The sequence below is a fragment of the Ursus arctos genome, unplaced genomic scaffold (assembly GCF_023065955.2).
Source record: "Ursus arctos isolate Adak ecotype North America unplaced genomic scaffold, UrsArc2.0 scaffold_25, whole genome shotgun sequence".
Taxonomy (NCBI): domain Eukaryota; kingdom Metazoa; phylum Chordata; class Mammalia; order Carnivora; family Ursidae; genus Ursus; species Ursus arctos.
The window spans coordinates 41066350-41080846 of NW_026622930.1; the positions used below are offsets into that span (position 1 = coordinate 41066350).

Sequence of the window (14497 nt, forward strand, 5' to 3'; positions counted from 1 at the left end):
TATACCTAGCCTTGTCCCCAAAAAAGATTTAAGGAAGCATTTTTCTCATCTAAAAATCTTACTTGGTATTAAATGGCCTACCTGGATGCACGATCACTGGAGTGTTTACATTTAAACATTATTAACAGTACAAACGTAACAGGGAATATAAAAACCTCAAATTTTATATACCCACCATGCTAAAATAAATTCATCCACCTTTTCATGTTAAACACATGAAATATTTGAATATTTGATAATACTGAATAAGGGGACCTAACAGACACATTTCAAAATTGTAGCATGCTTCAGAGAAAGAAGAATTTAAAGTGAGATTTTAAAATTTATGGTTGCTGGGTTATTGGTATCACAACTGGTAATGGTTTGACAGTCGAGAAGACTCCTGTTCTGGGTATTAATTGTCCATAGATAATATTTTTCATTATGCTCTTACACTATAACATAAACAGATCATTTCTAAGGTATTTCCTGAGCCCTAAATTAACCAAAACACAAATGTCTTAATAATAGGAATCTATGAATATATAATCAGATAAATGAACTCGTTTCTCATTAGTTCAGTTGTACCCTGCAATATTTCTTACAGAGTCTTTAGGAACGATTTAATATTGAGGGAAAAGCATCTATAACTGCTACTTACCACTGGATCTGTTGGATGAAAAATATTTAGTAACCGGTTACAAATTTCTCTGGGCAAAATATGATCTTGACTTCCAGTGTTTCCTGGGCGGATGCCACGCAATGCCAAGAAAACAGCTAGTGGGGATCCCATGCAGAAGAAATTCTCAACCTAAAATGATAAGTTGTCTTAAATTTTAAAACTGGTTAAGTGTTTTCCAGCAGAATTTGGGTACAACATAATACGTGGTAAAAATGCAAATAATAAAATTATCTTCAAATATAAGTTTTTTATGAGCTTTGTTCAGGTGGTATCTGCATTATTAGTTAATTATATGCCAACCATTAATTATTCTAAAAACCTATTTTCAGAAGCAACTTCATTTTCCTTAAGTCTACTAGAAAACAAAGAACGAGAAGGAGGAGGAAGAACTTCTTAGTTTCATTAAGCTATTATTTTGCATTAAGTAATATTCTAGGTGCTGTGAAGTCTATTGACCAGTAAGGCAGAGCTTCTGCACTCAGTTTACAATCCTGTGGGGGAGGCAGAATAAAATAAATGAATACAGGAAAAGACTGCTATAAGAGAGTAAAGAAAGAACGAATTCCAACTCTGAGGGTGTTTACACAGGAAGAAGCATTTTTTTCCCATATTGTTTGAAATTTTTTTAAATTCCAGTATAATTAAGTGTTTATTAGTTTCAGGTGTACAATATAGTGATTCGACAACTCTACACATTACTCAGAGCTCATCACAGTAAGTGTACTCTTAATCCCCTTCACCTAGTTCACCCATCACGACCCACCTCTCCTCTCCTCCTGGCAACGACCAGTTAGCTCTAGGTATTTAAAGGATCTATGTGTTTGTCTTTTTGTCAATTTGTTTCTTAAATTCCACAAATGAGCGAAATCATAATGGTACTCGTCTCTGACTTATTCCACATAGCATTACACCCACTAGATCCATCCACATTGCTGTAAAAGGCAAGATTTCATTCTTGTTTATGGCTAATATTCCCTGGCACATATATATCACATCTTCTTCATCCATTCATCTATCAATGGACATTTACGTTTCTGCCATAATTTGGTTATTGTAAATAATGCTGCAGTAAATATAGGGGAGCACACACCTTTTCAAATTAGTGTTTCTGTATTCTTTGGGTTAGTACCCAGTGGTGAATTACCGGATTGTACGGTAATTCTGTTTTTAATGTCTTGAGGAACCTCCATACTGTCTCCCACAGTGGCTGGCTAGTTTGCATTCCTACCAACAGTCCACGAGGGCTCCTTTTTCTCCATGTCCTCACCCACACTTGTTGTTTCTTGTGTCGTTAATTTTAGCCTTTCTGACAGGTGTCAGGTGGTATCTCATTGAAGCTTTGATTTGCATTTCCCTGATGGGGAGTGATGCTGGCACCTTTTCATGTGTCTGTGGGCTACCTGTATGTCTTCTTTGGAGAACTGTCTGTTCATGTCTTCTGCTACACAGGAGGAAGCATTCACGTTGGTGATAAAAGGTAAAAAGGATTTCTACATTTGGGGCTGGGTCATTGGGGCCAGAAAGGAGGACATTTTAGATTGACAGAATCACTGTGAACTAAACCAGAGGCCGGAAAGAATCTGGCTCAATTTAGAAAATAGAAATAGATAGAGTTGAAAAATTGCGTGTCAGGAAAATGTAACTTGGAATGAGAATGTACAGAACCTTGACTATTTGACTAAAAGAAGTAGGACTTAATTGATTTTATAGGTAGTAAAGAACAGGATTTGACCCATGTTTTAGGAGGTTGGTAAACTTGGTAGTAGTCTGTGGATGAACCAGAAAACTGAGAGTCTGGTGACTCAGAGACAAGTTAGGAAACTACAGAAAGTGTTTAGGCAAAAGCTAATCTGAACTGGGCAGGACAGGATGTTCCATTCAGAAATGGAAATGGGAGAAGTGAGGGTGGAATCAACATGACTGAAAGGAGATGGGGATGAGGAATGAGTCAGAGGCAAGTTACAAGCTTTGGGCCTTGCTGACTGGGAGAGTGAAAGGAAATGGAGAACCAGGATAATGCAGTATACATGGAAGCCATGGGAGAGGGCTTCTAGAAAACTAGTGTGGTCAGCAGCACTGGATTATATACAGTACGCGATACCTCTCCCCGCTAAGGTCACCCTACATCTCTCATATGTCCCTTGATCCTGATAAGTGAGACATCTCCAATTCATCCTTCCCTCTCCTCCCCAACAGCAAAGAAGTTATTCCAACAGACTCCAACACTGTTCATAGCCTTTCATCTGGACTGCACTGTAACTATATTGGCTTTTTTTGTTTGTTTTTAAAGATTTTATTTATTCATTTGTCAGAGAGAGAGAGAGAGAGAGAGAGCACAAGCAGGGGGAGCGGAAGGCAGAGGGAGAAGCCCGCAAGGAGTCTGATGTGGGGACTGATCCCAGGACTCTGAGATTATGACCTGAGCTGAAGGCAGACTCCCAACCAACTGAGCCCCCCAGGCATCCCACGCACTGTAACTATATTGTAATTACCCTTGTCCCTGACTCCAATTTTATGTACCTTTAGTCTCTTTCCCCCACTGCATCCAAAGTGATTCTTTTTTCCCAAATGAATGAATATATATTTTGAAAATGGTACCTTTATGTTAAAGAAGGTATGAGAAACTTTTTGTTTGTTTTTAAAGGACTGGTAACTTCGACATGTCTGAAGCCTGAAGAAAATTAACTTGTGTTAATTAAAATTATAGGAAAAAGCATTTGAAATAGTGACACAGGTGAAAACACCAATTTTGAAAGGATTAAGATAATTAAGATAATAAAGGATAGAGAAAGATACAAAAATATAGTTGAGATAGAAGCTATGTAAATCCTTTCTCTTTTTTGTAAATCTTTCTGCTTGATACACACACGTATATATTTAGATTGACAGAATCACTGTGAACTAAACCAGAGGCCGGTTTACACCTAGCAAATGCTTTATGCTTTGGTCAGGCGTTTCATAAATGTTTGTTAAATTGCCACATCCCTGGAATAAATAACTTTTCTTTATGATTGGTATGCAGTTTCACAAACACACCAAGTAATTATTCTAGTAATGACCACTTTAGTGATATCTACACCCATCAAAGGATTTTAAAGGTGAAAAAGAGCTTCAGACATTTAATCTAACCTCCTTGTCCGGAGACGAGTAAACAGATGAATTCGGGATCTTAAATGATTTGGCTGCCAGTACATAATCAGTTAGCAGCAAAGCTTCATCATCAGAAACAAAATTTCCCACTCTCCACACCAGTATTTGTCAATAGTTTGCTTTTTTCTAAGTTCAGTGGTCACCTATAACAGATCTAACATCTGTATTCTGAAAGTAAACCCATCTATTCTGTTCCTCTTAGATCTCTGGAGTCCTAAATATTTGCCAATTCATCAGATATTCCTTTTTAAATTTCAGATTTCTGTATTTTTTCTCCATGAGTAATTAAATAACAACTAAAAATCCGTATTATTAGATGACATGTGACTATGTTTTAGAAGAGTACACAATTACAGTGCATAAGCTCTAGTAATATGATATTGAATTTTGAGAACCTAATGTACTTGGAGGATCATACTCAAGTCTCCAGTAAAAACCCAGGACTTGAAATACAAGAGTTTACTTTTTCTATCAGATCAGTTCTACATATTTAACACATTGATTATATATAATAATGGTGGTAGAGATGGAACTCAAATTCCAGGTGGAGAGGACTCCAAAAACCACACTCATATGATTTTTAAATAGAAGTTATACCTTTACCGTATGGCTTTTAAATATGCTAAGTTTAAAAAGAAAACATTGTAAGTCATTGAGATAGGCTCAGTAAGAAAATTCTGATTAAAAAAAATTTCTGCATCATTCCATCACTCAACCTGGATATTAAGTTCCTGTGATAAAAGAAAGAGGTTTCAAGAAGAGATAATATAGTACACTATCCCTGGATATACATTCAAATGGAAATGAGTCTTGAGGAACTTGTGCCAGGCTCCATTTAACACTGCAAACAAGTTCTCTGTTATGCAGCTATAGGCTGTATCCTTTCCAACAGTCAGGTCAATGTTCACATCTCTCTGTCACTTTTTATTCTTCTAAATCACTGCTTTCAACAGCTCCATTCTGATGCTCAAAAACCCTGAAAAGTTTCCCACTGTCCAGTCAAATATAAGTTCTTTATTTCTCGCTTTTCCTATTATCCCACAGCCCCTTGCCCAATCCTGTGCATTCTAGCTGAACTGTTTTGCCTGCCCTAAACTAACCACATACATCCCATCTTGTGTTTGTCATATACTTCTCATGGAAAGAAATGCCAGCTTTCCATCCCTAAAATCATCACTGATTATACTTCTACTTATTTTTCCTATCAGCCACAACTAGCTGGTTACTGAGGTTTGTTAATTCTAAATGCTAAATATTTCCCAAATCTGTCTTTTTCTCTTCCCGCTATTTGAGATTATTTCATGTTCTTGGAGGTACTATGAAGTCATACTCTTCCACATCTTTGTTATGCCGTTCCTTTTATTCAGAATAGCATTTCTCCTTTCCTCCGCTTGGCAATATCCAATTTACTGAGATCAAGTACAAATGTCATTCCTTTGTAAACCTTTCCAGGCAAAATTAAACCCCCTCTCTCCTGTATATATCATTCTATACCCTGCTAATAGTACCAATAACACTGTGTTACAGATCCTGAGGGTTGGGGAACCATCTTGTCCATTCTTTTCCTTGTAGAACCCCCAAACTAGCAATGGCCAACACACAGTATGTGTTCTAATATACATTCATTTGAAAGAAAAATTCACATTTCACTTGAATGCTAATGTCATGCTTCAAATGATGTTTGAAAAGAAATTGAGCTGAATAATGAAAATCTCATCTCTCTTTCCTTACCTTAAATTTTAAGGCAGGTGTTTGTGTCATGGATGATGCCTTCAATCCATGTAGTCGTTCTTCTATTTCTCTCAGCCTAGGAAGCAGTATGAGATTACATACTAATATTTATATTTATAATTTCATAAATATTAGACGCTTACTAGTTCACTAAAGAAAAGGATGACCCATTATCCAATCCCTCAAACTAATCCCTACTGACAGTATTTAACAAATGCATCTGCTGTAGTCTATAAATGTTTATAAAATGATTAGTAAAAGTAGCCCTACTCTTCATAATAGCTGCTGTTAATAGCTTTTGGGGAGGATCCTTCAGAAAAATGTGAGGCAAATACAAGCATATATACATCTTAAAAAACACACACACCGAATGTTCATACCATATGCACTGTTCTAGGTCTTTCTTTTTTTCTACTTTTTTTTTTTTTAATTAAGATTTTATTTATTTATTTGACAGAGAGAGGCAGCAAGAGAGGGAACACAGCAGGGGGAGTGGGAGAGGAAGAAGCAGGCTCCCAGTGGAGCAGGGAGCCCGATGCAGGGCTCGATCCCAGGACCCTGGGATCACGCCCTGAGCCGAAGGCAGATGCTTAACAACTGAGCCACCTAGGTGCCCCCTTTTTTTTTCTACATTTAATGATGAATCTTGGAGGTCTTTTCATTTCATCGCCTCGTGATCTACTTCAATCTTTGTAACAGCTGTGTCATTGTCCTTCATACAGATCAACCACAGTTTATTAATTCTCTGCTGATGAGATGGGTTATTTCAATTTTTTCCCATTATAATGCTCTGTATCTACTTACATTTAATAAATAACAGAACTAATTTTTTTAAAAGGTGCAGTTCATTTTCTAAACCTGATTTTTTTTTAAACTGGATTTTATGTCTCAAATGCTGCTCCGCTTATATTTTCTCTCAAAACTATCAATTATTTCGACACTACAAAATTCATGTATCTAGCCTATGGTACTTAATAATATTCTAAATGAAATCCTTAGACAACTTCTATAAGACTAAAATAAATCCAAGGCTTCCTGAATAAAAGTATTAGTCAACTAAATTGGTTGTTTTTATATGATGCTACCTATCACGATCAGGGACTTTTCGCTATTCCACTAGAACTGACGGGATGCGTTAAGAGCACAGAGAAGAACAGAGCACGTAACCACAGCTGAAGACAGGAATGTGGTAAAGAGTTATAAGACAGTATCAGGAAGGCCACAAGTGATCCAATAATCGTGAATCTGTGAAAAAATCGGCCAAGGAAAAAAGGGCTTTAAAATTATTTTCAGAATAATAAGACAGACAAAGGCCCATCTCTAAGATTCATAAAAACTATGAAGGATTATAAACTGGTAAACATTTTCGATAAGGATGCTGTGTGGTGACTCAGCTTGGAATAAGCTTTAGCTTTCGCTCCTAATATTGTGAAGAAGAGATGGAAGGAAAAAGAAGATGATGACAAAACAACTTTGTGGTACTGGAACACAGATGTAATTAGCATGAAAATTAACAAAACAGTCTCTAGCTGATTAGTCATGTTATCTAATAATCTTCACACTCCGAATACCATACTTTTCTTTATCATGAAAATCTTACAGTGACCTCCTAAGAAGTCCAGTAATTCCACAAGGACTTAAAATGCTTGAAGAGACTGGGTAGTTTACCGTCGCTTTGTTATATAGAGTTCGTCCAGCAGATGTCGTTCTTCATAGCTCATCCATCGCTCATCCGGCAGCTCTTCTTCCTTCTGCAGCAACTGTTCATAGAGTCGAACTGGATTCCAGCCAGTCATTATGTCGTAAGTAATCACACATCCCAAAGAATGTGACACTATTGAGACTTTACCCCCTTTTTCTTCAAAGTCTGGATTCCGAGAACAGAAAAGGGAATATAATCGATTCAGCTCCTGCTGAAGGCCTTTAACAAGCTGTTTGAAATAAGAAAACATCATCATATTAGAAATAATCACTCACTTTGCTATAAACTTTATTTCTAAACGCAAATACATTAAGAAAGAAAAACAGACATTACTGGCCAAATAGACCTAGGTCTATTTTATTTTAACAAATAAACTCAAGCACTTCAAAACCTAGCAGAAAATGAAGAAAAGTATAATGTGTAATCCACCCCACCACTAAAGAATGAAGGCAGATACTACCCACCTACATCTTTTCACAGTCCTTAAACCAACTCTATGAGCCAGCAGTTTCATAGACTGAAAAAAAAGTTCCATGCAGATTCCATTAAGTCTTCCAAAGAGCCCCTTCAAATTTTTTCTTCATTGCAACTTATTCATATGCTATTCTAAATTTTCGTACCTTGTAGTTTTAAGCTATAGTGAATTTTATTTTATTTTTAAAGATTTTATTCATTTATTCGACAGAGATAGAGACAGCCAGTGAGAGAGGGAACACAAGCAGGGGGAGTGGGAGAGGAAGAAGCAGGCTCCTAGCAGAGGAGCCTGATGTGGGGCTCGATCCCGGAACGCCGGGATCACGCCCTGAGCCGAAGGCAGACGCTTAACGACTGCGCTACCCAGGCGCCCCAAAGCTATAGTGAATTTTAGAAAAAGAATATCTGCGTTTATGCTAACAGGTGTGCTAACATATATATATTATTTCATTATGCATTTAGATAAGAGTAATGTAATGAAAGGCCATTGTATGATTGAAAAAAAAAAAAGCTAATGTTGATTTAGTCCATATTCCAAGACTCTCATTAAGCTGGCAATATGTATACGAGTAAAAAGTTGCTTTATGTGGTTGCAAAGCAGGGCTTTTTAAGGCTAAAGTTTAGTAACGTGGGAAGTATCTTAGTCATTTTTCTTTGTAAAATTGCTTCCTTTGAAATTTAGCTTTAACAAATATTAACTGGAATACTCCATAAAGTCAGAAAAAATGCTTGTTAAACCCATACTGGGCCCTGACCTGAGTTTAAGGCAGTTCTCCCCTCTTCCTGTCATTGCTTACTACTATTTGATTATAAATTTCCTGCTTGATATTAATGTAATTCCTCATTTCAGTACTAAGTTCTTAATATGCCAGCTGCTACTCTGACATCCAAATATTACTTACGTCTTACTTCTATTTTTGGTCTTGTTATTTCGCCTCAAGAGGCAACTAGCCTCCACTAGACTTTCCTGAACATTTTCTACCTGCTGACACTAACTGAAAATCATTCGAGCATTACTGCCCGGCAGGATTAGCAGCGACGTGAAAGAAGGCATGGTGCTCTCTCTTGATTGTTGACATCACAGAACTCTACAATGCAATACTCAGGTCTGCTTAAAGCTACTGAAAGTATGTGTTGGGTCTGATGAAATATATTCAGCCAATGAAGGAAGAGGAGGATAGGAGGAGCTGCTAGCCTGTGTAAGGGTGATAAGGGGCCTTTTCACTAGGGAGAAAGGCAAAGGTTTTACTTTAACTGGACATTTTTTTTCTTGGGAAAAGCCAACTCCAACTTTCAAAGTGCATCAGGATCACATGGAGGGCTTGTTAAAGACAGATTGCTAGGCTCCAATCCATAGGGTCTGATTTAGCAGTTCTGGACACCACATTTTAGGAACTACTGCCTTAGTGGCAAATGTATATAAAAATCTTCTAAGACGTGGGTTGTAGATAATTCCAGTCAATATGGTTTAAGGAATAGGCAGTGTGATAATAATTATAGGGCTCTGCTCAAAGGGAATTATAGTGTAATGCTTTGGACTTAGCTTTGAGAAGAATACCAAGTAACCCTTAAAATTTGTAAATTTTTTTTTTTTTAAAGATTTTATTTATTTATGTGACAGAGAGACAGCCAGCGAGAGAGGGAACACAGCAGGGGGAGTGGAGAGGAAGAAGCAGGCCCCCAGCGGAGGAGCCCGATGTGGGACTCCATTCCGGAACGCCAGGATCACGCCCTGAGCTGAAGGCAGACGCTTAACGACTGCGCTACCCAGGCGCCCCATGTAATTTTCTTGATTTATAATCTAAAATGAAAGGAGGTGCAGAAAAAGCTAAGGTATAGATAAGATAAACTCCTTCAAAAGCAACATTTGTTAATAGTTTTTACTTTTGAAGTCCTTGATTTTAAGACTCACACCATGTAAATCCAGAAACACTAAAAGACAAGTACTCTGGCAAAAGATATCCAATCTTTTTGTTTTCAAATACCACCCTCCCCATCAAAATTTAAAAATTAAAAAAAGGAAAAGATCTACCAGCATCTCTACCAGTGATTAACCTATTTCATATCAAAAAATTTTAAAGTATTTCTCACTATACCAATACTTCAGTAATCACATATGGATAACAAAACAAGGATAAATATCCAAGACAGAGAAAGTCTATTTGATGTTAAAATATTTCACCATGGAATGAGAAACACAGAATGGACAGTTTCTGAAGAGCTGATGCTTTCATCTGTTTTAACCATATACTTGCATAGAAGTGGTTTTCATGTTTCTTTATTAGAACATTATCTAGATATGGTAGCATTTTTAATCTTTGCCCATAGCTTACATATACAGGAATGTTTGTATTCCAAAACATTATGATTTTGAAAGCCAAGTTTTATTTTTTTATTTTTTTTTAAAGATTTTATTTATTTATTCGACAGAGATAGAGAGCCAGCGAGAGAGGGAACACAAGCAGGGGGAGTGGGAGAGGAAGAAGCAGGCTCACAGCGGAGGAGCCTGACGTGGGGCTCGATCCCATAACGCCGGGATCACGCCCTGAGCTGAAGGCAGACGCCTAACTGCTGTGCCACCCAGGCGCCCCGAAAGCCAAGTTTTAAACAGTTGTGCACTACCTCGAAATGCTTTTATAAATCATCCAGTCAGCAGCAAAATGAGAAATCCACCTCTATTTTGTGTCCACAAAGTCTACTCTAATTAGGGTTTCTTCTCCTTCTCCTCACTGATCCAATTATATTCTCCCAGCTAATGATCCCTTTGTGACCAAGTATATTCATTTGAGATATATGAACCAAGATTAATGATATACCCTGTGATATTAATTTTATTAGCTCTACAATATTATCTAATCAAGTCAGCTAACCTCACATGGTAGGCAACTGATGGCTTTTCAAAAGCTTAAGAGTTTTTAATTTTCGTAACTGCTGCTTAAAAGTTAAACTTTACGAAGAAAATCAACCCAAAAGGAAAAAGCCAGCAGTTTCAAGAGAGAATCCAAACCAACAAAGTATGGCTGAAGAATATAATTAGTCCTTTGTCCTCTCTGCTTCAAGAAGTTTAAATGAGAAAAAGTAATTTAGAGAGTTTTAGTCATATGCATCAATTGAACGATTTTCAAGTAATAATAACAAGAGATGGCCACGACCATTCTCTTTAAAATTCTTTATTTTTAAAAGTCATTGAAAAGAGAGTTCAGATGTACAAGATGTATAGTTCTCTCTGGATTTTTCATGTTACTTTACTCAGGGTTAAACTAAGGGCCAAAGGCTTTCTGATGTCTCTGTAGTCTGGATTAGTTTCCTTTCTTAAAATGGGTCCTTAGGAAGTATGACCTGAGAAGTACTAATTGATACACAAACTTTTCCCTTAACCATGGCTTTTAAGGATTATTGGCACAATCACTAATTAGGGTCCTCCCATGAGCATCTCACAATCTCCAGCGAAAGGGGAACTAAGAGATGATCTAATTTAAACTGCGGTGAAGGCAGGACTCCCTTCAGTGGCAGCCTGGTAAGTCGCTCAGCATCTACCCCAGTGAGTGTCTACACTCTAAGAGGACACCTCTAGTTTTTAAAAACTTGTTTCCAGTTTATTGTGATATAATTGACACATAACACTGTGTAAGTTTAAGGTGCACAACATAACGATTTGATCTATGTATATATTATGAAATGATCAACTAATAAGTTTAGTTAAAATCCATCACATTATTTACAATTTTTTTCCCTTGAGACTTTTTTTTAAGGCTGCTTTAGTTACTTACAAAGTTCTTGTCATTAGTAAACAAACATGTTCCTTTCCATATTTTCTATCACTGATCCTTATTTACTTTCTAGAGTTAACAGAATAAGTCTCTTCCTTTTTTTTTTCTTAAATGGGAGACCTTGAAATACATAAAGACAGATAATTAATCACAACTTGAGAATCTAAGGAGGAGGAATTGTACTGGGAGTTCTATATACATCTTTAATCCTCATGACAACCTTTATCAGGTAGGTATCTTCTGTCCATTTTATAAGTGAGGAAGCTGAGGAAGTGGGAAATTTGATCTAAGGTCACATAGCTGGTTAAGTGGCAGGTTTTGAATGGCATTCATTTTACCTCCAAAGGCTGAGAGGAAGGGGGGAAAAAAGGCTCTTTCATATGCCTACCGAGTAAACCAAACAAGGTTCATTCACCAGGCAAGATACAATTCTAAAGACCTCCTGACTGCTGTTATTTATCACTACTTCCTAAGGAAACAACACTGTTTAAAAATAATTTAATCTAGAATACTGGCTAACATCAACCTGGTGCTAAATGGGCTTGATTTGAAGAATCATCATTTTTTTAAGAACAATTTTTTCCTGTTTCTAAGTTTTCTTTTGTTCTTCACAATACCTTAAGCAATGTTCCCCAAATTTCCCTGATGGTATCACCAGGGTAACTGTTAAAAAACCCAAGTTCACAGGCTCTACCTCACACCCCCTGAATCAGAATCTCCAGGGAAGGGACTGTGGAAACCATTCTTTTTCATTCCTTTTCTTAACCTTTTACCTGGAAATAATTTCTAATTGATAAAATGGTGCAAACAACAACAACAACAAAACAACAAAACAACAACAAAAAAACTCCACAAAGATCATCCATATAGCCTTTACCAAAGGTTTATCTATTGTTAGCATTTTATCCTGTTTATCATTCTGTCTGTTTCTGTAGCACACACATCCCTGTACATTTTTTTGTGACCCATTTGAGGATATATTACATACGTTATCGTCCTTTACCCCCTAAATACTTCAGTGTGTATTTCCTAAGACTAGGAATATTCTCTTCCATACTCAGAGTGTAGTAATCAACTTTACTTTGATATATTTGAATAAATTTACTCTGATATAACATTTCATCTAATCTGATCTACCATCCACATTTTGTCAGATGATTTAACGACATCCTTTGTAGCATTTCCCCCCATCCAGTACAAGTTATGGTCTAGGATGAGATGTTGTATTGGGCTATCCTGTCTTTTCAGCCTCCTTTAATCTGGAACATTCTCCACAGCCATTCTTGTCTTTCACAATATTTACATTTTAAAAGAACACAGTGCCATTCTTACTTTATTTGAACTTCCTCATTCTATGTTTGCTTGATGTTTCCTAATGACTGGAGTACTGCACAAAAGATGCTGTGTCCTCCTAATGTCCCTCATAACACCCAATAAAGGCGTTGCCTAATTTCTCCACTCTATACCTGTTTTTTTTTAATGACTATGCAAATATCTTGTTCTTCATCAAAATAATGCCTTCAATTAAGCATCCACTCATGAATCTTGCCCAAGCCTCTTTTACCTGATCCTACCATGACAGCTGCAAAATGAGGATTGTCCTCCAGCATTCCCTCCATATTATTCAGAAAGTCCTTTGCGTTTATGGTCGGCAAAGAAGCTTTCTCCCCCATTTGTGTATCGGTTTGTAAATCATACAGATTATGAATTTCTCAGTGATTTTATAACTCCTTTTTTTTTTTTTTAAAGATTTTATTTATTTATTTGACAGAGAGACAGCCAGCCAGATAGGGAACACAAGCAGGGGGAGTGGGAGAGGAAGAAGCAGGCTCATAGCGGAGAAGCCTGATTTGGGGCTCGATCCCATAACACCGGGATCACGCCCTGAGCTGAAGGCAGACGCCCAACGACTGCGCTACCCAGGCGCCCCTGATTTTATAACTTATTATCCCTATTATAATTCTATATTAAAACTACTACTACCAATTCCTTGCAATAAGTAGTAATAATTACTTGATTACTTTGGTGCTCAAATTGTTCCAGATTTGGCCAGTGGGATGTGCTTCTTTAATTTGGCTCCTGTGTCCTTGTGACCTGCCCCATCATTCTCTGGAGCATTTTCCTACTTTCTGTCATGACAAGTTGTTGAAGCTTCCACCTGTACCTATCTTACTCCAGTCTGAGTCAGCCATTTTCCCAAGGAACCCTGCTTATTCTTAGAGGGTAATAATAGTATTGGAGACAAAGATCCGGGTGCTAGGTATGCTCATTAGATTGTGGTACCCTCCCTTCTTGGCCCTTTCAATGCACACAGGTGGGTAATATATGCGTATATATGTATATAAATATACACTTAAATATACAGACATCTATACACACCCATATATTTTCAAAATCATGAATTCACATTTATACCTTCAATTCCAATAACCCCCATGAGACTGTTGTTTTTCCTATATTTTTAATGAGTACCCCAAGTAATTGCTGTAGTTAAGGATGTCTGGGAAACGCTGCTCACGATGGATGATGAATCTCAGCCACAAGTTCTCTGGTGCTTTTCCACAAAATTCAACCGGATTAAAAGACAAACTAATTTAAAATGCTGGGTGTTCTTGGGGCACCTGGGTGGCTCAGTTGGGTAAGCGTCTGACTTCGGCTCAGGTCATGATCTCAGGGTGCTGGGATGGCCTCATTAGGCTCCCTGCTCAGTGGGGAGCTGGAGAGCCTGCTTCTCCCACTCCCTCCGCATCCCAGCGCCTGCACATGTGCGTGCTCTCACAAATACATGAATAAAATCTTAAAAAAAAAAAAAAACCAAACACTCTGGGTGTTCTCTACTTCATTTATCTTAGCTGTCAGTTCCCTCTTTCCACTGAGTATCTGTTTTATTCAACTCCATTCCAAAGGTAACTATTTTTGGAGATATAAGAGTAAAATAGAAAGTGACTACTTTCTCAGCACTAGCCAGTGGTCAGAGCTTTGAGTCTGACACTTTTCTCTTTCCAGTTT

At 37.4% G+C, this 14497-nt stretch overlaps 1 protein-coding gene across 4 annotated transcripts in view; it reads right to left on the reverse strand.

Annotated features, from left to right (window-relative positions):
* DDHD1 (DDHD domain containing 1) overlaps positions 1 to 14497 on the reverse strand; it is an 86994-nt gene that overhangs the window by 13278 nt on the left and 59219 nt on the right. For all 4 annotated transcript variants that reach the window (XM_044377606.3, XM_044377605.3, XM_026480364.4 and 1 more), the window contains 3 exons: positions 7211 to 7473; positions 5543 to 5618; positions 641 to 790 (listed from right to left, as the gene is read on the reverse strand). In XM_044377606.3, coding sequence (XP_044233541.1) covers positions 641 to 790; positions 5543 to 5618; positions 7211 to 7473 — 489 coding nt within the window. The remainder of the gene's footprint in view (positions 1 to 640; positions 791 to 5542; positions 5619 to 7210; positions 7474 to 14497) is intronic.